The sequence below is a fragment of the Pinus tabuliformis genome, chromosome 7 (genome assembly GCF_031772625.1).
Source record: "Pinus tabuliformis cultivar Carrire ecotype Pingquan chromosome 7, CPIR1, whole genome shotgun sequence".
NCBI classification, from domain to species: Eukaryota; Viridiplantae; Streptophyta; class Pinopsida; order Pinales; family Pinaceae; genus Pinus; species Pinus tabuliformis.
This window is the reverse complement of record NC_142293.1, coordinates 27,245,555-27,270,392: the sequence shown is the minus strand read 5'-3', so window position 1 is coordinate 27,270,392 and position 24,838 is coordinate 27,245,555. Positions and strand designations below refer to the sequence as shown.

The window sequence follows — 24,838 nt, the reverse complement described above, 5'->3', positions numbered from 1 at the left end:
TAGAAGAGTAGCCATGCCCAAAATACTTTGGACAAATGTCTCCCACTCCTCGGAGACTGCATTCAGGGTAGTCCTAACCATAAATTCTGGATCCTGTGTAGACCCCACGGAAGTAAGCTGGTCGCGAATCGCCTACAACCTGAGAAGGAATGGATCTATCTGATCCCCCTTCTGAATCTGATACGACCGTAGTTGATTTTCCAATAGCATCTTCCACTGCATGGAAGTGCCCTGATACAAGGTCTTCAAGGTATCCCACATCTCCTTTGTTGTGTTCTTTTCAGTAGTATGTGGTACGACATGATGTTTGACCCCGTCTAGGATCATGCCCTTCGCCCTCGCCATTGCATCCTCATACTTCTCATTCTCAGCTAGGTTGACCGAGATAGCCATGGTTCTCAAGGCAAAGTCCTTCATGTGATGTCAATCCAGGACTACTAGGATCCTGGCCTTCCAGATGACAAAGTTGGAAGCTCCGTCCAACCTGTCCTAATCCCTCAGTGCGTTCACTGCCATTCAGCTCCTCTTCTAGACTCCCTCTGAGTTTCGACTTCCCTCCTGGAAATCTCCCTCTAATTCCTGATTTCCCTTACTAGAAATCCTCTGGCCAGTTGTTGAACTGCTCCTCTCCAATCCTCCTTGCAACTGCAACTCGGATCTAGATTTCTTGGTTTGAAATCCGTCAAGATAGCGACTCCCTCTACCTTCAATTCTGTCTCCTTAGGTACTGATCTGTTCTGACAGAAACAGCACCCCACCAGCTTCTCAATTACAATCTGCCCACAGCTTCCCAAGCCCCGGCAACTGAAGAAACTGAGTTTTTCAGGCTCTACGCAATCACAACAATGGTAGAATCTGCTCTTCCTGGCCTCAGCGGCGATCCTTCCTGGCAGAGAAAGATGACGGGGCACTACGTAGGTCTATTTCGCCCCTCTCTCCCTCTGCGCTAACCCTCCTCCAAGCTCGAAATGATGACACAGGCTCTCTGCATCACTTCTTCTCTGCTAGTTTTTCTCTGGAACAGCGTTGTCTCTCGAGACAGCTGCTACTGTTGCAAATTCTCCAAATTACTTCTGGTGCCTTTAGTTCTCCTGTGATAGGTAATGCTCTGATACCATGTTGAAATTTCTAAGTCTGACACATCAGAAATCCCTACTGCATTATCTAGTTTATTTTCTCCTACTTGTTATTTACATTAACAAGTTATTTATAAATATAAATACTGAAAATAAACACAAATGCAACCTTAACACATATATAGATTAGAAACTGAAATAACTGAGACAAAAACACAAAGGACACCGTTATTTTTGGACAATCATCCCCGGGAAAACCCAATGCGGGAAAACCGATGCAACATATATGAGGGTTTTATTACTATGCAGTTTTTTAATACAACTAGGGTGCCAGAAATGGCTCACCTAACAGAGAATGCCCTCGGCAGTAGTACCTCCCCTCAGAGATAGATATTCTGGCTGATTAAACACCGGATGAACACTCCCACAGCAACTACGGCAACTCCTTAGCTAGACAGCGAAATCTGTTCCAAGCTTCTCTGTTGCGCTACGTCACTTTGCAAGGACTACGTCATCCTTCCTAGCTCACCAGCACTCAGTCTGCCCCACGAAAAATCTCCCAGCGCTGCCTCTTGGCCCTGCGTCAACTCTGCTAGCCTCTGTGCAACTACTGAAGCCTCTGCGTCAGCCCCTTGGCTCTCTGCATCAGCCCTCAGACCCTCTGCGTCACCCACGCTGACCTCTTCAGCATCTGCGTAGCTCCCAGCTGCCTCTGAGTCAGCGTTCCCAGGGTCTGCGCTATCTCTCTGGCACTATCTCTGTCTCTCTGCTATGTATTCTCAACCTTGTGCCGAACGGCCCCTTGCTTAACAGATCACTGGTTCGATTCTCTCAACAAACCCCGCTCCAGAAAATCGAACTGACTGATCAATTTGGTGTATCTCCAACTAACCCTCAAGCCTCCTCTTATATTTTTCCTGTTGAGTCTTCAACGGCTGAGATTAAGTCCCTAATCAACGGCTAAGATTAGATTTGGCTTGATCCATGTCATTTAGAAGATTCTCACCCAGTTTTATATTAATACCCATTAATATTTAATTTTCGTAAGTTTAGACTTAGGAACCCCATTAAAAATATTAATTATTTTAATATCTCTCCAACCAGGAGGAATTTCCCCAAACCATTTCTGGGTCTTGGCGATCTTATGTGCCTTAGCCTCTCCACCAATTTTCATGGCTAGAGCACATCTGATGCTACCGCAAATCAAAAATAGGGTCACTATAGCCATGGAGAAAAAAGAAAGTTGCAGCGCTAAATAATTTGGTTGACAGACTTTGACAGTGATTTCTAGTAGTGCATCGATTCTTCAATGTTTGGTGTCGGTGTCTGAGAAATTAGTGAGGTTTTGGTTTGTGCATAAGTAATGTACAGCAGTGGATTGGAGGCAATGATGGATAAGAGCAGGGCATCACGATTTTGTGGCTTCAGACGCACAGGTTGTGATGGTGGTCGTTCGAGCGGTTGTTGCTGCAAACAATGGCCGTCGGGCTGCTTGTGTTTATTTTTCATTGTTGTTGTGGTTTTTTTTTAATTATTGGCTATAGTTTATTTTTATAACATTTTATTTATTTATTTTTTTGGAAATTTTTTTTTATAATTTGTTTTTATATTGTTTCTTTGACCTTTTTTCTTTAATATTATTTATTTATTTTTTTTACCTTTTTTTTTAATATGGCCAAAGGCCTAGTAGTGACGCTGGCAGAATGGAGAACCTCCGAGTTTGTAGCGAAGCGCTTGAATCTTAACGGCAACAATGTTGACAACGATTGATGGCCAAAAGTCAGGATCAGAGGTGGCTCTAATACCAAATGAAGCGAACAAAGTTCCTTCTTCAGATTAATTACTCTAGAAGACTTGGAATATAAAGATATCCAAGAGGATACAAATATTATATATTAAATGTATGAATAAGAATGATGATACAAACGAAAGTGAGAGGCTTGCTTATATACCAAGCAGGTGTCTCTTCATGGGGAGTCATGTCTCATTTAGACATGACTCTTCAACCTAATTACTAATTAACTAATCATTATTTATGATTATTATCATTTAAATTATTTCCTATATATTTATTCATAACCGACTTCTTCTTATAATCTTTTGTTGAGACTCCAACGGCCAAGATTAAAACTTAATCAAGGGCTAAGATTATTTCCTAGTCGATCCGTGTGAGTTTCTAGATGATTCACACCTTTCTCAATTAATACTAATTAATTAACCACTTTTCCTAAGTTTAGACTTAGGAAATATCTAAAACTAGGCTAATAATCTAATTGAGACACTTCTAGGTGGAATTTCCAGATATTATTTATGGGTTATGGAGAATTCTTATGTTTTAGCTTCTCCAAAAAGTTTTGAGACTAGAACACCTCCAATGCTACAAAAACTAACACTTTTGTTACAGATCAGAAGTGATTCATGGCAACTTACAAGAGTAAAGTCAGTTTAGCATCTAACATGTAAAGATGAAGTTTACTTGCTAATTCCAAGTGGTTAGGGACAAAAACATCGGTAATTTCTGAGGTATCAGCAAGTACTTTTTGCAGATTTGAAGTCGTATGCAGGGTGTAGTTGAACAATTTTGGTTTCAGATCATTGGGGATCCCCTCCCGTCCCTGCTCCCCCAAGACTAGCAAGCACTAGCCCAAAGTGAGAGAGATTGTGTGAGGTTGCAATGGAACTTTTCTTAAATGTCCATTCCATTCCTTCTATTTTCAAGTGATAACAAGATCATTTGCTTTGATTTTGTTTAAGATGAAAACCAAAGTTACAAATTTGAGAGTCATCAATTCAGTGATAATGAAGAAATATAAAATTCAGTTATTTCCTGGAGCTTTAGGCCCTCAGGATGTAACTGAGGTCAATGTATTAATATTGAAAATGGCAGTTAAAAATTTAAAAATTCTTGTTTTGGTTAAAAGAAATAAACCATCTAATAGCCAACACAACACTGCATGCAACACTACGAATATAAAACTTACATCTTTGAATTCTCCCTCTCGACGAACATCCAAGATCACATATCCATTTTCTTTTTGTAGTCTGAATGCTTCATTGACCTCCACAGAACGCACCTGCACATTCATGGATACATGTATATAGGAAGAGTTTAAATTTGAGTCTCAAGAAGTGAATAAATAATTCATTCTAGAAGGTGAATTTGACGACATTTATAAAACATTCATACTATTGTTCTAACTTCATTTTGGTGTTCTGATAGAAATTGAGAAATAGAACAAGAAAACTAGCTAGTCCTAATATCAACAAACATCCCTTGCAAAGCACATTTTTTTTAACAACTATAAGTTCTATATATTACAAAGTTAGAATGAAAAATTTCAAACAGAACAATAAACCTTTCTAGCCTGTTATCACCCAAGATGAATTTCTTCAAAATTCATCTCTATAATCTTATCTTTCTTTCTTTTTATTCTTTTTTCTTTTTTTTAATTATTATTTATGGTCATGACCTAGCCAATCACCAAATGATGTGTAAGACCCTCTTGTTTGTGGGACAAGAACCCCTTCCCTGTAGCGATTTGACTGCTTAGTCTACAAGGGTGTGCATACCCTACCCCCTTCCAAATTCAAACCTGCGACCTCCAAGGAGGAAACAGATTTCTTAATTGTTAGGTCCAATCATGTTCCTAATGGTTCATGAATACACTATGGGATGAACTCAATATTACATGATTCACTGTTTAGCATCGATGGTTCATCAATGCTAAATAAAACTCAGCACATGGTTGCAGATCTTTATTGTTAGGGGTTAAGGATGCGATAGGTTCTTGACAGGTGGTTTATAGAAGGTACATCTAGAGAACAAATCACACTCATATCAGTCAACAAAGGGACAAGTTTCCTCTGCATATTCAGTGCTATTTATAGTAGGTTCTTCGAAATCTATTTGTGGTAGGTTGCCCCATGCATACGAGTGACTTGAAAATTTTGCATTATGCATGGGAGGATGTAGGCAATCAGATGAAGATTCCCACATTCTCAAGTTGGATAACTTTAGAAGTTTCTACTTTCAGAAACTTGGTCTTTTTCAATAGCTGTGACAATTTGCGTCACCCATTTGATAGTTCTCCGAAAGGGTACTCCAAATTTTTCAAGACGATCCATCTTGGAGAATTCTATTTCTACAAATTTTATCGTTCTCGAAATCTGATGTAGATTTGGATACCCTTTGGAAAGATATGCATGTGGTTCTGTTTTGGTGGCAGCATGAGCTGATCAAGGTCTTGGTCAAAGTTATTCAAACCTTAGTCTAAAATTAGAATTTCAAGGCTTATGGAGAGATCAACTTTTTGGATACCCAGTATCGAGTATAGTATGGGTGCCAAATCTGAAGGCAATCAAACAATGTGAAAATTTGCCTATTTTTAGCCACTATTTTTGAAGGCCTAGTATGGAATATAATATCCGGGTCAAATTTCAAACCATTCCAAGAAGTTTTGTTTTTGATCAATTTTACGAGGACCATATCTTTCTAGAATGGTTTAGAAGGTTCCATAGTGGGCCCCACTTGAGGTGGATTTTTTATTCTTGGAGAACTAGGGCACACCAGCTTGAAAGCTTCTATTTGTGTCGGTCAATACATCTTGCACATCTATATTTAACCCATATATGGGGCACATCACTTGAGGAAGCTTCCTCAGCATTTACAAGCACATTACAATTTCTATTTATGTCCTAAAGGTGTGGGCCTGGTTTGCACAGGTGTACATTAGAAATTTTTCACTTGAGTCAATCAAGGGAAGCATCGCTGTCAATTTGCCCTTGAATGAGGTTCATATCATTAAAATTGGACGTTGAGCATGTTCACCAGTCAATGCACGCCAACACTAAATAATTGGTTGAAAGGTGACTGATGATACATCGAACTATGATATAGGAGGCTTTGGTTCTGTTAGGAAACATAAAGAGCAGTGTTTAAACAAAAAAACAAAGGATGGCTGGTATAATATACAGTTGTGGATTTGATAAACAAGACAGTTTGACAATAAGAATGAGCCATGGCTTGCATTCACTGCACAAACGTAATTGAAGAATTTGCTTCGGTGTGGAAATTTTGTGGACTTGATCAGCAAGCCTGAGACATCTAAACTTGCCCAGATCTTCCCTGGTATCACCACACAGCAGCGGTATTTTGATGGCCTAAAATGTTGGGATCATATTGGGACTTGAAGAGCATGAGAAGTTGCAAAGCACTCATGATGCATAGCATGCAAGATTGGATACCTGGATTATGGATCTTTGTCATCTTTAGGTAGTGTTGCTGATGGATTTGTGGAAGTTTCTGGGGTTACTTGTTCTGGGCTTTTTGAGCCATTGGCATTTGTCTCACCTGACCCAGAAGAGCAGGCTTCTGTGGGAAGAGCGCTTCTTCTCTTTGAAATCTGAGACCAGCCTCAACTCAGACCTGAGCACTCAAGGGAAAAGAAGGAAGATGGAAGCAAGTAACCACCGGTGACAGAAGTCTTATTTTGGATTTTAATGCAGAGATATGGTAGTGATAAAGGGATGCACCAATAAGAAAACTCAGAGCTGTAGCAGCCTCTTAACCTGGGCAGAATTGAATTATAGAATTATTATCCCAAAGTTCAAACGGACCAAGCTCTTGACATAAATGAATATAACAAATGATCTACAAAGGGCAGATGTCCACAGTCACTGTCTGCAATCTCTACTGTTTTTTCTGGTGCAGTCCCAGTTGTCTAGTGCATTGTAAGGGAAGAGGCCCAGATTTATAGCAAAAGGAATACTTCAGAAATCTCATCAGAATCAGCCCTCAACGAGTAAATTTTAATGCCACAGGGCCTGTAGTTTCATACCTCCGATCCTCAATGGATTTGAACAAGGATCAACACTGTACTATACACTATACTATACCTTAGAACTATGACTGGAGCACACTTAATTTGAGATTGTTAATTGCTGGTAGCATCGGATGTGCTCTAAGTCTCAAATTTTGTAGAGAGGTTTGGGCATATGTATTCCAAAGAACCCAGAAATTGTTTTGGGAAATTCCACCCGGAGACAGTTTTATTAACATAATTAATTATTTTTAATGGGGCCCTAAGTCTAAACTTAGGAAATTAAAATAATTAATGGGTATTAATCTAACTGGGGGTGTAAATTCTAGAAGAAGACGAGGATCAAGCAGGAATGATCTTAGTCATTGATTAGCTTCTAATCTGGGTCGTTGAATGTCAATGAGGAGATTATTTAAGGAGGCTTGAGGGTCATTTGGAAAACACACCAAGAGAGATCAAGAAGATCGAATTTCTCAGAGAGGGCAGTGCAGCAATTGCTAGAGGAGTGATCGAAGTGATCTTTTGCAGTGAGGAGCAGAGATAGTATCCGGAAGAGGGAAGTTTTCCTGGGCCGGAGAGTACAAGGCAAAGAGGGCAGAACCACGTCCAAAGAGAGGCAGATGTTGGCCCACGCAGAGCTGACGCAATGGCAGCACATGCCTTAGAGGGAGATCGAATTCATGCTGAGGAAATTGAGTTTCAGAAGCCGAGAGCCGGGGTGTGAGAGCGGGAGGTAGAAATTTGGAATTTCCAGCCAGCTGAGGGTCCAAAGGAGGAGCAGCGTGATTCTCAGTAGGGGTGACCCAGAGACTGTGTGAGGTTTACGTAGTTCTGCGCAGAGGCCACGCGGAGGGGACGCAGAGGCTCCAATCCAGTGTGATCAGACTCAGATTCTTCCAGTGACAGGGCGAGAGCATCTCACTATTTTGTTTTGTCCAGTTTCTCTCTGTATTGGATTGTTAGTTGAGCATCCAACAAATTGTACTCAGAATTACTACTGCATAATAATGAAACCCTCAAATCTGCTGCACCGGTTTTCCCGCATTGGGTTTTTCTGGGGACATTTGTCCAAAAATAAAGGTGTTATTGTGTTGTATTTTCTTTCTTGCTCAGTTTCTTGTTTCCGCATATAATTTAATTAGGTGAAGGTTGCAGTGTATGTATTTCGATATAAGACTAATCATGTGAATTTGTGGTGTGTGTGTGTGTCTCTATATATATATATATATATATATATATAGATATAGATACTCATGCGAGCAAAAACTTGGAGCTGACCTTTGTTGAAGGAGTCTTTTTTTTTCCAAGGAAAAAAACCGTAACTTTATTTCGAAAAGGAAACAAAATTACATTTTGCATATGCTTATAAGCATTTAGAAAGGGCGGCCTAAAGTTTAAACAACACTAAAGAGAAACAAAAACTAGAGAGAAAATAAAAATACAATGGGGAAGATCAAGTAATGTAGAAATCACTTATCTTCCCTTTCTTTCCTTTCTTTTTCTGGACCTGCTACCATTCCCTAAATTTGGGACCAACTGGTACCAAAGCCATATCGCTCACGGATGTCTCTGGAGGATGTTCTTTATCCGAATCTGAGCTTTTTGAGACATGGACACGCTTTGTGCCCACCGTTCCATCTTCCATGTGTGTCACTTTTGTCTGATGTTCTGATTCCTAGATTGCTACTAAATCTGCCCCATTTTGATTGAGAATAGAATAGCCATTCTTATCCTGAATGCCCCCATCTTCTTTGGCTAACGTCTCCATAGTTTCTTATTCTTCTTCTTCATAGAGGTGTAGATCTGAAACTTTCCATCCCTTTAGCTTATGTGCCTGCCTCTTTTTATTTTTTGGATTCTTTTTTGCATGTGGGCATGTGTTATCCAAATGACCAGTTTGGAAACATGTTTGGCATTTGAATGTTGTGTTCTCATAATCTAAAACTTGGGCCCATTGAAAGTTTTTTTGTTTCAACACATATTCTGGCAAAAGTAAAGAGGCATTTCTCTGTTTTTTCTAGGTCCATTTTTTGAATTTACCCAAAGTATTTCCAATATCTTCTAGGACCTTATGGTGTCAGAAAGGAAGAGGGAGATTTGGAAGTCTCACCCAAACCGACATTGTAGAGACCACCATATTTGTGGCATCAAATTCTAGGAACCATGGGGTAATGAAGAGCCCAGCTCTACCCCAAAACCATGGTCCATCATTCAAGACATTCTCCAGGTCTTTCAGTGTATCAAATTGAACAATGAAGAAACCTTTGGAACATAAATAAATGTCACAGTTGAGTGTCCAAGAAGAAAAAACCCACTGGTGTAATGCTTCAGATTTAGGCTAGAAACCATTAAATCTACAAATGACAGCCTTTGAATTGAGGGCAAAAAAGAGAGAATTTACCTATGGAAGATTAACTTCCATGGCTAGAACTTGTTCCATTTGATCTACAATGTAGGGTCCTAGATTGTTTTGAATATGATCTTCTAGGATAGAAGTCTTCCCTTTCACTGCATCCTTGAAAGAGATGGGTCCTGGAGCTTCTCCACGCAGCCTTAGATTCAAGACTATGGTTGAGTTCCTTTTGGTTCTATAGTCTTTAATTTGGGAAGAATCTTGCAGCAGCATCCCTTCATATAACAGACTTTGGAATTTTGCATGTATGCCCCATTTATTCTCTAAAGACTGCTATAGAGTGTTGATAGAGTTTGTGCATCTTGTCCAAAGGGTAGAGGTCTTTCCTCTGAGATTCTTGGTAAAAATATGGAATGTATTCTGATCCAACTCTTCATGAAGGACATACTGCCCTAGCCATGAAGAGTGTATGAGTGTGTTTTGAGGAGAAGGCAACCGTTTGAGTACAGGGTATGTAAAAACCGTCAACACCACCACCTCCATAGGCTAAAATAAGGGATTTTAGTTTAGAAAATATTATTTTACTATAATCTTGAGTTGAGGTTCTCTCCTATAAAAGAGAGCTCTCACCTCATTTTCTCATGGAGTTTTGGAGGAGAAATCCCATAGCTAGTATGAAATTCTCTGCAATTTTCATCTTGTAAATTAGTTATGAATATCTAGATATTCAAGTTGAGTGAACTTCTTGGAGAAAATTTTGGATGTGGAATGTTCTCTTCTTGTGATGAATGGTGCTATGGTTTTGAATCTTGATGCAATGCTTGGTTCATGAAGTAAGTTATGATATGTTTATGCTATGAAGGAGGAATGGTATCTTGGTTTTCATGGTCATAATGTTGAATTAGTAAGAGACCTTGGTTTAGCTCTCTTATTTTGTTCCCTACTCTATCACTTTGTAGGAGGAAGACCTTGGTTTAGCTCTTTCTCTTTTCCTTTATCTCAAGAAATGAGTCTCCTAGGTTAACAAAGGTGGGAGAACTTGGTTTAGCTCTTCTATTTTTTCATTAGATTCATTGTTGATGAGGTAAGAGAATTGTTATTGCTCAAATTACCAGGGGTCCTAGGAGGGGATCCTATAGAGCAACTATCAGGTCAAGGGGCAACAATAGAGTGATAGGCCACTGTCACCTCAGCTAAGGCCCCCTACTCTTTACAGACTTTCACACGGGAAGAGTCCCGATATCAGAGGAATCACAATAATGGATGGATCAAGGATAAGGAGTGATTCCTAAAGCCTATTCACAAGAGAGGCTCAACTAGATGGCTTGCTTGCTTTGAAAGAAAGGTGACTGGCTCTCTAAGAAGGGCTATAAGGGTGCCTATGCCTAGGGATGAAAAATGTGCCTTATCGAGGGGCTTCCTAGGCTTAAAGATCCTTGTGAAGAAATGGATTCTATGTAATCATTGTGGAATTTGCGTTGTAGAATTGCAGGACCACAGAGAACCCAAGTGGACCCAAACTAGGTCAAGGGTATGGAGTTGATACACCAATGAGGGTCTTGACCTAATAAGGAAAGAGAATAGGATCAAAGGCCTAATTTTATTTTGAGAGTTGAATGCAATGATCCATATGAGGACACTAACCCAAATCAACCTAGGGCAAGAATTGGTCTTGTGGCTAGGGCTTGCTATACCTTAGGATTCCACCGTCAGATTTGCTTGAAACCTAGAGGAACTCTAGAGAAAATCCGAGCATAGTAGTGGACCCAAAATCGAGGTGTTTGGATGGCTATAAAGGAATTCGACTAATGCCCTAGATGACCTATTAGGGCTAAGCCTAGAAGGAGAGGAAAAAGGTGAGGAAAATAATCTTTGAAGTGACCACCAGTGGTTGGATCAGTGCCATGCCTTTGGGGAGAGATGGAGTTGATGAATTTGTGATTTGGAGAGACTATACCTAATCAAGGAGACTTCTAGGCAACTTTGCATGGAAATTAGGGCATCAGAGCAACTACTAGAAGATTTGATACTTCTATGTGCAAGAATTGATGACTTATAAAGGTGTATTCAATGGAAATTAACCTCTAGGAACATTCATTTGTTATACATGACACATCTAACATATGCAGCACTATAATAGATCAAAAATTGCACAATTTCGCATAAATTAGAGGCAATTTCAGACCTAGATAGCAAAAATCCCAACAATATTCATGTGACAAGATAAAAGTAAAGAATAGACATGAAAAGAGCACTTACATGTACAACGAGTATATCCAATCATTAAATCAAGACAAATTTGAAGCTCCAAGATCAAGAGAATAGTATCCAAACATCAAAATTCATCCATGAAACCAAACTCGTCTTTCAAAAGCGAATGTGAAATTCTCACAGGAGCTACTAATCCCAAACAAGTGATGATGATAGGAATGAATGAGTCTCTCATCAATTTATATCCTCTCTAAAGAGTTCGATTTGCCTAATTAGGCCTAATTAAGCCCCAAATAATAAAATAATGTGCAATAATAACATCCCTTGGTGACAAGCCCACCAAGATAGCTCAATAACATAAAAAGAAACCTCTCAAGAGGGCAGAATAATCAACACAATGAGTCGTTGGGCCATTGAGAAGGCCTAATGAAGTCCAAAGCGTGCCATGGTGAGAGAATAGACTCCAAACATAGTGAACAAGGGGTTGGCCCCTTGATATCCAAGCAAGTCACATGTGGTGTCCCCAAGTGGGTGTGGAGGCACAACGACATCCTCATGGGTCTCCAAGTGGATCGATAGTGTCGGTAAACCATCTACAAGGGCTAGGATGATGACATAAGCCCTCCCTTTGTCTCTCGCGGTGAGACAAATCCTCATCTAGACCCTAGAACCTCTTCCAAGTGTGTGGTACAAGTGTGAAGCCAGTTGGGCATGGCAATCCAGGTGCATCATCCTCATCCAAAAGGTGCAACACGAGAAATCAAATGGTGTTGGGGATCCATGAAGTGCTCTCTGCTATATTGGAGGCCCATGGCTCTCTACACTCACCCTACAAGTGCCAATGTGACCCTTTGAAGGGCTTGGACCCCATATAGGGTGACCAAACCCCAAATGGAGACCCATCTGCAATCCTGCATAAGATACAATGTGTCTCCTTGCCTTCCAGTGCAACAAAGCATATCAAGTAAAAGAGCTTACAAATCATGAAACACAAGTGGACACTTCATAATGGCATGTCATTCCATAGTGGGCTTTGGCATGTACAAGTGTCTCCAAGCTCAAAAAGGGGGTTAACCAAGGACCCCATTAGGTGGTTTCAGCCTCTAAAGGGGGTGACATGTCCATGGTACACCCATCCAATTGTAGGTGGCATGTGATAATAGTGGTGGAATGGAATGGGGTGAAGGGGAAGCTCCGGGCCACATGCCACGATACAAGGGTAGCTAATATAGGGAAGCCCGCACTTGGGTATATGGTACAATTTCTTGTTAAGAGTGGCCAAATATGCTTTTTCTTTTCTTTTTAGCTACATGAACCTTCTGGGCATCGCTCCAGGCCCGACCCAAGGTGCAGACCATAGTTTTAAAAACCGAAACCAGGTTTCAAATCGGCCACCTATCTAACCGTGATTCAAACCGGAGCAGGACCAAACTGGATTGAACCAGATTTAATAAACAGGAATTGGAAAAAATACATAAAATAATTAATTTAAATGAAAAATATATATTTTTAAGATTACAAACCATGATTCCAAACCATTAGAGATAAAATATGGAAGGTCTTCTCATCTATATACCATGTGAGGTTTCATATATCAAAATGGCACTGAGTGCGATACATATCAATGATATCTTTGACAAAATACATAACCAGTGAGGCTCTAAATGACCTCTAGAGTCCCAAAACAATGCTACAATGAGGCTCTAAATGACCTCCTAAGTCCAAAAACAATGTTACAACTCAAGCTACTAGGCCACTAGCCTACTACAAATCACTGATCAACATGATCACTCATCAAACTCATCACCACTACTACACATGGGATCATCACCAGGGGCTACATAAACATCATCTAGCTCAAAGTTTGACTCCTCAAACTCCTCTCTAGCCTTAATAATAGTACTAGTAGTAGCATGAGCAACATCACTAGGCCTAGCAGAACTAGAAGCACAAGTTTGTCAAGTTGCATGACCACTGCTTCCCTCACGAGTCACCATGTGCCATGCTTGGTTTTGTTGGTTCACTTCCTTCAACTCTTGGTTCAACTACCAGATCTACATTGGGATCAACAACCCCAACTCCACTGGACGACTCCAAACTAGTTCCAAGATGACAAAGGACCTGCAAACTTGTTGTTGTTGCTCCAAAACTCAATGTTGTTGCAGAACTGTCCAAGCTCTCATATGCACACAAACACTAGAAATCAAATGTGTGAGGCAAATAGGAGCTTACACATCATTTTATAAGCTTGGGGGCGGGGGGGCACAGATTTAGAAGGGAACCTACCATGGTTTGCTAAAAACCACCTCCAAAAACCACTTGGGAGTCCCATCAACATGCCCAACCATGTGGCTTCCTAACCGACCAGTTTTTTACAAAAATCGGTCAATCAGGTAGAAAACTGGCCAAACTGGCCGGTTTGGTACCAAAACTGGCCGATTTGGTACCCAATCGATCCTAACAAACCAACCAATCGGATTTGTTGGACCAGTTTGATATCTCAAGGAGTTAATCGATTGGTTTGACCGATTTTCGATTCGACTGGACTAGTTTTTAAAACTATATTGTGGACAAGGAGAGGGGGAGGCTAACTCCTTGTGGACCCAGTGGACCAATGTGGACCTAGATGGGAAATACGATGAATGGGGTTGTAATAAGTGGAAGGGGAGTGACATATATGGTTTTTGAAAGCAGGACCACGCAACCAAAATTGGGGTTTCCCATGTAGTGCCATCCCTAAAGCTCAGTAGCTGGTAAAAGAGATCCCATGAGACTAGAATACAAGGTTAACCGCCCAAATGGGCAGAACAGACAAGAGTACAAAGTTCAAACCTAGTCCACACTTTCCGCCGAATCCCCCCACTAATCCATGCCCAAAAATGTCCATGGTAAGTAAACAAAAATACTCAATCACACAATGATAGGCCACACCTTCAAACATACGATCACAATAGATGGGGAGGAACCACATTGTTGGCTCAGGTGACGGAGAAAATGGCACATCGAGCTATCTGCTGGCTGTCGGCTGAGGACCATCTAGGAGAAAAAATTTCCCCTATGGATATCACCCACAAAGTGGTGGGTAAAATTTGGCTCAAACCGAGACATGATCTCTCAGAAGAGTGCAAGGACGTACTCAAACAGGGAGGTCATGAGAACACCAACAATCTCTTGGGACCGCAGACCTGTCACTTGCACATAACACAAATCGGGCACATGGGGCAGCATGCTTTCACGGCATCTCATGATTGCACATGCTTGCATTAGGCCACTAAAATGAACAAATAAATAAAATTACTCTAAATGCAATTTTAATCTAAACACAGCTAATCTAGCATGAGAACATCATATGATGTTAGTTCTAATGTGAAAGTCAGTGTGCAATACATCCTACCCTAACATGCATATGATACAAAGCTAATGCTAAGTGTAATCATAAAGCCGATGCAACCAACATATCATTAGATCAATATAAACATGTCTACCTATATGATTACTCGTGTAGCAAATCCCAAAGCGAATGTGGATGCAATCGCATGGAGGATGATGCGGGTGGGAGGTTTGAAAATATGATATCCACTAAATGTAATAGGGATTCCTAGAGGAAGGCAAACAATTCAATCTAGAAATGCAAAGCTTCTCTTCTAGGTACATGATGGAAGAATGAACAATCAAACTCAAGAACTCCCTATCACAACCCTCTTCATAATGTTATGCCTCATGGATGTCACAGGGTTATGATGGGAAGGAAAAGGGGACTTGGAACACGGAAGGGAACAACATATTGGTTTCTCAATAGAGTGATTGTATTCACAACCCCGAGGGTATGAGGGGGAAGGCGGGATGCATCTAGTGGATGGTTCTTCCTCAACATCATACCTAGGAGGGGAAAAGGGATCGTCAATGATGGTAATAATATGGAATGAGCGAGACAAGGGCTCGTGGACAATGTAGATGAGCGAGACAAGGGCTCATGGACAATGTAGCTATGCCATTGGGATCCTGAAGAGGACAAGGGAAATTAAGGCCTTTGTCGGTGTCATTATTGGTATCAAAAACGGGGCCTGCTATTTCCAATAAACTTTCTTCATGCATGGGAAAATAGTGATCCTCCTTTTCAATGGTGTGAGTAGATATATCTTTATGAATAATCTCATGGAGAAAAGGAGAATTAATTCATCTTCCTTGTCAGTATCATAAATAGGGTCACCGTCAAAATGAGGGTTGATATCCCATTTTCCCTTGTTTATATAGAAGAATTCAAAAATGTTGATATCACAGGGATCCACAATAACCATATCCTCTAGTGTATTTTCTCGAATGAGAGGCCCTACATCATCTTGTTCATCTTTGTGGATTTCACTAGGGGCATCATTCATACCATTTCCCAAATCAAGATCTCTCAAAAATTCCTCACTTGCCTAGTTATTTTGGTTTTCCTCAAAATCATCTTCATTACTAGGCAAGCAAAATTTCTCTTCTTCCCTCTTCTCTTGGAGGACCGTAGCTAAGGTATTTGTTACATGAGTTTGGTATAAGGCTTCTAGGAGGAGAGCATTAGTAGGTTCATGTTATATTCACATTTCATTTTATCAATCTTCTCCTCTTGCTTGTATAAATGGAAGAATAAGTCCTTAGCATTGTATCCCCTTACTAACCCCCTGCATGACCTACTATATTTGCCCATTCTTTCTTGCAGGATTCGGTGGCTTTCAGGATCAAGCTCTTCGTCATCCTCGGAGGAGATGTTTCCCACCTCATTGCTATTGGTCTCCAATTCTACAACTGATATTTCCTCATCATCCTTGCTTTCTTGATCATCTTGGTCATCCAAATCCTCATCCAATAATGAGCCATATTTTTCGTTGATCGTGTGAGACAAGGAATTGAATGCACCAATATAATAGGCAAGCTCAGAGAAGAGACAATCTATGGGGCTTTATTCATACTTTTGCCTTTTGTGGAGGTCTAACCTGCACTTGTTATAGAAATTGAGTATGAAGTCTTCGTTCTCATGCTCTATCAAATGGTCACAAAGCTCAACCCACAAATTCAATCTTTCCCATAGGTGTTGGACTTCTTCGGGGCTAATATCATGGATACTTTCCTTATCGAAATCATCCATTTTTCATGATTTTGCATATAATTCCAAAATGAATCTAAGTGCCTTGGTAGATGCTTGCTTCACCCTACAAGCATTAATCTTTAGAGCTCAATGAAGAACCAGGACTTCATTCTTCCAATGGAGTCGCCAAGAATGATATGTCAATATTTTTTGTAAGGGAACAAGACACACGTCTCGTGTCCTCGGCAACGGCACCAAAATGTTCCCGCTCAAACTAGCAACGGTCCTAGGATGGGATCCTATAGATCAACTACTAGGTCAAGGAAAAACAATGGAACGATAGCCCACTGTCACCTCAGCTAAGGCTCCCTCCTCTTTACAGAGTTTCACCAGTCGAAGGAGTCTGGATATGAGAGGAATCACAAGAATGGATGGATCAATGATAAGATATGGGTGATTCCTAAAGCCTATTCACAAGAGAGGCTCAACTAGATGGCTTGCTTGCTTTGAAAGCAAGGTGATTGGCTCTCTAAGAAGGGCTATAAGGGTGCCTAGGCCTAGGGCTGTAGAATGTGCCTTATAGAGGGGCTTCTTAGGCTTAAAGATCCTTGTGAAGAAATAGATTCTATGTAATCCTTGTGGAATTCGCATTGTAGAATTGCGGACAACAGAGAACCCAAGTGAACCCAAACTAGGTCAAGGGTATGGAGTTGATCAACCTAGGAGGGTCTTGAGTCTTGACCTAATGAGGGAAGAGAATAGGATCAAAGGACTAATTTTCTTTTGAGAGTTGAATGCAATGATCCAAATGAGGACACTAACCCAAATCAACCTAGGGCAAGAATTGGTCTTGTGGCTAGGGCTTGCTATACATCGGGATTCCACGGTTAAATTTGCTTGAAACCTAGAGGAACTCTAGAGAAAATCCCAGCACAGTAGTGGACCAAAAATCGAGGTGTTTGGATGGCTAGAAAGGAATTTGATTGATGCCCTAGATGACCTATTAGGGCTAGGCCTAGAAGGAGAGGAAAAAGGCGAGAAAAATAATCTTTTAAGTGACCACCAGTGGTTGGATCAGTGCCTTGCCTTTGGGAGAGATGGAGTCAAGGTGAATTTGTGATTTGGAGAGACCATACCCAATCAAGGAGACTTCTAGGCAACTTCACATCGAAATTAGGGCATGAAAGAAGCTACCAAAAGATTTTATATTTCGATGTGCAAGATTTGATGACCTATCAAGGTGTATTCAATCGAAATTAACCTCTAGGAACATTCATTCATTATGCATGACACGTGTAACATATGCAGCACTATAATAGATCAAAAATTGCACAATTTCACATAAATTAGAGGCAATTTCAGACCTAGCGAGAAAATATCCCAGCAACATTCATGTGAAAAGATAAAAGTAAATAATAGACATGAAAAGAGCACTTACATGTATAACGAGTATATCCAATTGTTGGGGCCTTCGTTAAATTTTGAAAGGTTTTGACCAGTTTTGACTTACCGAAGGACAGGAAAGAGACAGATGGCAGCAACAGCTGGGTGGCGGAATGAACAGTTGCGCAGGAATGGTGGCAAGGTGGCAGCAAAAAGCAAAGGCAGCCGAGGACGCGGGAAAGCGCAAAATCAGCCAAGGGAGGAAACAGCCGAGTGATAACTGGCAGTCCAGGCAGCCGAGAAGGACATAAAAGGGGAAGACCAGAAAGGAAAAAGGTTGTTGTTGGACCCGCTAGCGGAAGGAGTCGTCAGTTGCAGCCAAGAGTAGGTGAAGGGATACATTGTTGCAGAGGCTGAATGACAGAGTGTTGGGATCCGAGGGACCTGGTTGCGGAACCGATCTAAACCCGAGCGACTGAGCCGGGTACTTTATGTAATGTTTATGGCGAATGCCGGATTATAATGCAATCTTTCATGTTAAGTTTAAAATAAGACAGAGCCGATGTTGGTTGCAACCCCTGATGTACTCGGACCTCGTGCTAGTGTATCTATTAAAATTTTGAATAGCCTATCAGTTGCATGTAGACATTAATCCATTTGTGTACGATTCAAGGATGTTGTTATCTTTGTTTTCCCTATAATGGATATATGTGTATGATTCAAGGATGTTGTTATCTCTGTTTTCCGTATAATGGATACATGTGTGTGTGAGCGACTGCACCCGATCGATACTCCTTCGACCCCATGCTGAACCCTTCTCCCTTTTGGTCGCGGCGCACCTCGAGTGAGACTCCTTGCCCTTCAAGGTAAGGTGAAAATGTCGGCACTGTCCTAGACTACAGTGAACGACTGTTGGCCTCCTACGCCCGAACCCAGGGTCTTCCCCTTGATGACTCTCTCGATCCAACAAATGGTTTCGTTGCCGGGACCTAAAGTTGCAAGACCTGGTTCAGAATATGGTGTCAAGGGTATTTAAGAGAGAAATCAGAGACTGGTAGAATCATAAAGTAGATCAATTTGTGGCAAAGAAAGCAGCTGGAAGGAATCAATCGATCAGCAAGGTAAGCGAAGGGATTTTATACGCCGATGGCATCAATGACCAGTATGAAATTTTCTGGTGCAAGTTCCCTAAGGACCTATACAATTGGTTGAGGGAGTTGAAGAGGCAGAGTCAGTCAGGTGGATCGATGACAGTTTGCCATAATTGGACTCCGTTCGATATTGCACTGCTACAACAGTTGGATAACGATCAGACGAGAGCAGTCAATTTCTGGGTGAAGACTACGGTGGAAGGGTACGTGGTCGAGTTTGCTGCGGAGAGCTACCAGTCTTTCTCAAAAGCGGAAGCTATGTTCGACTCTGGGCTGAGAGGGGAATTGATAAGAGAAGTCCCAACATGGATTAAGATGTTTATGGTAGAGGAAGGACTGCTGCCTTTACCCACTACCGGGATGGAAGCGTAAAACCCCAGTACTGGGGGAAGGAATTAAAGGGGGAGATGCTACCTACTGAGGGATAGGGATGCTGCTGAGGGGATGGATGTGGAAGGATTGAGAAGAGCTAGGGATGTTAGAGCACAGAGGAGGGCGCTGCTAGCGGACAAGTGGCAGGCAAGAGCGGCTCAGGCTCTAGGGAAGAGAAGGAGGGGGCCCCACCAAGTAGGAGTGGTGATGGGAAAACCCGGGTTGAAGAGGAAGGAGAAGACGGTGCTAGGCAACCCGAGTGCGGGAAAGAGGGATGTCAGAGCCGGGGAAATGAAGAAGGATGTTCCCTGCAGGTTGCGGAACTAGGATCGCAATAGGGAACCGAAGGACTTTCCTGGAAGGTTGCGAAAGTAGAATCGCAACACGGGACTGATGGAGGACCTTCCCTACAGGTTGCGGAAGGAGAATCGCAAGATCAGAAACCATATTGGCATGAGGAAAGAGATGAAGATAATGTGGGCGATGGAATGAGGAGGTTGTTCAATGAGGAAGAAGCATCCGTCAAAATTCAGCAGCACCAACCCCGAAACATAAGTGGCGTTTTCCCCAACCTTCCCCTAGTACCTTATCACAAACCAGAGGAATTTGTCATTAGCTTAGCCAAGGCAACGCGAGTATATAGTGCGCGGGAGAGATACAGGGCCGGTTTCAATATTGGAAGTAACGCAAGAGCCAGCTATAGCAGTAACTTAGGACTATAGGGATCCCAACAGCCGGGAAGCAAAGGTTTTGTGTTGTTAGCCCATACTCAGAGCAGTATGGCGGGGTCGTTTACTAGATATCCGGAATTTGCAGGAAGGGGAAACAAGGATGTGGAGCAACACTAGTACCTCTGCAAAGCCATCTGGAGGGCCCATCAGACTCCAGATAACGTCCGGGCGGTGGAATTCCAGACCACGCTAAGAGAAAGGGCTCTACATTGGTTCATAAAGTGGGCAGAGCAGAACCAGAATCCCACAATAGATGATATTAAGAGGGGATTCGTGCAGGAATTCAAGGTGTCACAGACAGATCAACATGGGTTATCAGAGCTGTGGGAAATTAAGCAGAGGGAGGGTGAGATGGCTTGGGAGCTCATGCAAAGGTTTAAGGATGCCATCGCCAAGTTGAGTTACACCCTAGACCCAAATCACTAGCGGGACTGGTTTATCAAGGCACTCTTGCCTTTGACTAGAACACCACTGACACAACAGAAGATAGGAACCCTGCAGGATGCATTGGAGCAAGCATCTTGGATAGAAGCTATGGCGGGATACCCCCATGAATACCAAGGAGGCACAAGTCTACAAGATCTAGCGATCACAGGCCTGTAGAGCCAGATCGCGAACTTGACCAAGAAGCTGAGGGATCTCCAACCCGTACAACCCGCCAGGCCCAATGTTTGGTGCACCCATTGCCTGGTGGAGGGGCATGTTGCGACGGAATGCCCACGGTTGCGGGGAGTTAATCACCCAGGGGGGTGGCAGGGTCATCAGGGGCCCCTCCCACCATAGGGGTTGCGGCAGTCGGAGCGCAAGGACCCTTCCCAGGAAGGAATAACCAGGACTTCTGCGAGATCTGTAGGGAATATGGACACCTGTCGAGGATGTGCCCAATTCTGCAAAAATACTCTAATGTCCCCAATAACAACTACTGTGAGTTTTGCGCATCGACAACTCATCACACTGATCAGTGCCAAGCGTTGGACGCTCTAGCAGAAAGACTGGATAGATCCACGTTCAGGATCAATGAAGCGAGTCGAGGAGGGCGAGGAGGAAATGGACGCGAAGGAAGAACGGGAGGGAGAGGGCCCTTAAGGTGTTACAACTACGACCAGGAAGGACATGTTGCCAGAGAATGCCCGCTCCCGAGGAGACCCTGGTGTTCACAGTGCAGAGTTAACACCCATGCGATAGAGGACTGCCCAGAGCTCATTGCGAAGTGGGAAGAGAGAACCCGACAGCAGGGGGCCAACTTGGTGAATGTTGAGCCTTGGACCGACGATGGCCTCCCTGCAACCAATATCAATATAGTCACCCGAGGAGGGAAGAAGATAGGGGAGGACCGCTATGCAGAGGACCCCCCCCCAATCATTAAAGCGGCGTCACCACAGAGGGCATATCAGCCCAAGCGCCAAAAACAATACTATCAAGAAGCAGCCAAATTGTTCGAAGGAATGACCGAAGATAGGGACACCCAAAGACCGCAAGTCTATGTGCCCGATCACACCCAGCCAATTGGGGAGTGGTTTAAATTGTTCTTGAAAATTGTTGAGGATGAGGCCATGCTGAAGGAATTGCGGAAAAGCTTAAAGGCCGCAGTATCCATGGAGGAAGGGGGAGCGGGACAACCGTGTGCAACCTTGCCGGAAAAATCCTCCAAGAGAGAAGCGGAATAAGAAAAAGAGCGGAAAGGAGTTTTGAATCAATGCGCAAGTGGCAGGATTCCAAATAAGGGACACCATGCTAGACTTAGGGTCAGATGTAAACATCCTACCTAGGAAGACTTGGGAGGCAATGGGGAAGCCACAGCTGAAGTACTCACCAATTCAATTAAGAATGGCGAATCAGTACTGCATACTGCCCATCGGGAGATTGGAAAATGTAGAGGTTGATGTAGTAGGGGTGAAAACGCACACCGAGTTCGAAGTAATTGACATTATGGGGGATAAAGATCCGTATCCAGCACTCTTGGGGATTGACTGGGCATATGAAAACTACGCTGTCATAGATTTGAAGGAGCTGATGATTTTTGAAGCAGATGGGCTAAGAGTGATCCAACCGTTAGATCCCTACCAAGGACCAAGGTTTACAGAGCCAGCAGATGACAGGGATGAACCAGGGGCATTAGACCAGCTATATACACTCACAGCAGGAAAAAGGGAGGACTACATAAATCCTACGGCCGGAGGATCAGTTAGCTGGAGAAGCATTCAAAGCTCGGAGACTGGTTCAGAAGCTGCATGGGATGCATGGCAGCAGGGTGGATATGAACTGACAACTCGACGATGTGCAATGATAAGCCAAGTAAACTGGGGAGACATGGGAATGGACGACTACCCGAAGTACTATGGCCTTGAGCCGGTGCATCGTTTTTTAGACAGGGTGGACCAAGACATACCAGAAGACCAAAGGATTCCCTTTCTAGACATCAGGCTTATGGCAACGCCAGCAAGATGGTGGAAGGTACACTGCAAAGTATTAAAAGACTGGGGGAACGCTAAGCAAGCAATGAAGGAGAGGTTTGACAAAGAGGTAGATCGACCACAGGATGAAGGGAAATACATGGGGAATTCAAGTCCTGAGAAGCACATCAAAGACTGCACGACCAGCTGGGAGAGCCAGGGACTGCCGAGGAATCGGTGGGTACATGCATTTATACATACCCTCGGCACTATCCCCCGAGCTTGGTATATCCAAGAGGAGCTATGGCGACAAACAGCTAGTTGGGGTACCTTGGAGGAATAGTTCGTCAGCAATTTTTCATTCAGGGGTGATGAGGCACAAATGACAGAGGTACTCCAAGCAATAAAAGGGGTTATGTTCACCCCAGAGACGTTAGTTGAAGGGGGGCACGAGGAAAACTTTCTACAATGCTTGTATGATATGGAATCGTCAGGATTTGTGACCTGTGACAAAATAGATGCAGAACCAGAGGAGGACGGATTGGAGGGGCTTAAACACCTAGCCTTTGGAGAAACGGAAGGGGAAAGAGGTATCCGGGAGAACCCTTCGATAGAAGGTGCCCATCTCCTACCAGTGAAGCTGAGAAAACAGAATGTGGGGACGGAAGATAAGCCCAAAATAGCATCGGTGGGAGATTACTGGGATGAACAAACCACCAAAGAAATTTTTGACTTATTGCAAGAATACCAAGACCTGTTCCCAGCTTCAGTGGCAGAACTCAAGGGGATAAAAGGTAACCTGGGAGAAATGAAAATTGTTCTGAAACCAGACGCCCGACCAGTAAAGCACAGACCATACCGACTGAACCCAAGGGTAAAAGAGAAAGTTAAAAGGGAAATTGACAAAATGTTGGATGCAGGAATCATATTTCCGGTAGATGAAGCTGACTGGATAAGCCCCATAGTTATTCAGAACAAGAAGGATGCAACTGAAATTAGGGTATGCATCGACTACAGAAGCCTGAATAATGCATGCGTGCATGACCCGTTCCCCACGCCATTCAACGATGAAGTCCTAGACAATGTTGCGGGGAATGAAGCATACTCGTTCACAAATGGGTTCTCAGGTTACCACCAGGTTCGAATAGCTGAAGAGGACAAAAGGAAAACAACTTTCACGACGGAGTGGGGGTCATATGCATACAATGTAATGCCATTCAGATTAAAGAATGCACCAGCAGTCTTCTCAAGGATTGTCATAGCTGCATTCTGGGATTATATTCATAAGTTCCTAGAAGTTTACATGGACGACTGGACAGTATACAGCCTATTGAAGAAACATACTAGCTTATTAAGAGTGATGTTCGAGAGGTGTAGACAGTTGCAGATTTCCTTAAATCTAAAAAAATGCATTTTCGTAGTTCCCTTTGGGACTCTATTGGGCCATATCGTTTGCAAGGATGGAGTCTGTGTAGACCTCGCCAAGGTTGCAGCAATTGTCCACATGGATCCACCGCGCAACGTGAAGCAACTAAGGGCAACTCTGGGTCACACGGGGTACTACAGACAGTTCATCAGGAACTACGCATCCATAACAGCCCCGATGGAAAAATTGCTAAAGAAGACGGAAGAATTCATCTGGACTGCAGACTGTCAAGCAGCTCTGAATAAACTGAAGGAAAGATTAGTAAGCGCCCCCATATTAGTGTACCCAGACTGGAACAAAATGTTCCATGTACACATTGACGCGTCTGGAATAGCCCTAGGAGCGGTCTTAGCGTAGCCAGGAGAAAGGATGGACCATCCAGTATACTACGCTAGCAGAAAGCTCTCTACGGCGGAAAGGAACTACACAACAACAGAACGAGAAGCTTTGGCAATGGTCTACTCTCTCCAAAAGTTCAGGCACTACTTACTAGGTGCGTTGTTCAAATTCTTTACAGACCATTCCACGCTGAAATACTTAGTAAACAAGCCAGAATGGAAGGGAGAATATGCATGTGGCTTTTACTATTCCAGGAATTCACGTTTGAAGTGGTCATTAAGCCCGACAGATTGAATGTGGGACCAAACCACCTGTCGCGCCTAGATACAGGGGAGAATGAAGGAGCAGTAGATGATTGGTTGCCTGATGCCGACCTATTCAGGATAGAGGCAATTCCTGACCACCTAGAAGAGATTGCTACATTGCTAACAACAGGTCGTTGCCCAGAGGGATACACGGTAACACAAAGACGACACTTGGTGGTCAGAGCAGCAGATTACCAGCTCATCACGGGACACC

General features: G+C 42.7%; 1 protein-coding gene across 1 annotated transcript in view; it reads right to left on the bottom strand.

Moving 5' to 3' along the window:
* LOC149244943 (Rhodanese/Cell cycle control phosphatase superfamily protein) overlaps positions 1-24,838 on the bottom strand; it is a 170,576-nt gene that overhangs the window by 61,547 nt on the left and 84,191 nt on the right. The window contains exon 3 of the mRNA XM_089457628.1: positions 4,058-4,150. Coding sequence (XP_089313754.1) covers positions 4,058-4,150 — 93 coding nt within the window. The remainder of the gene's footprint in view (positions 1-4,057; positions 4,151-24,838) is intronic.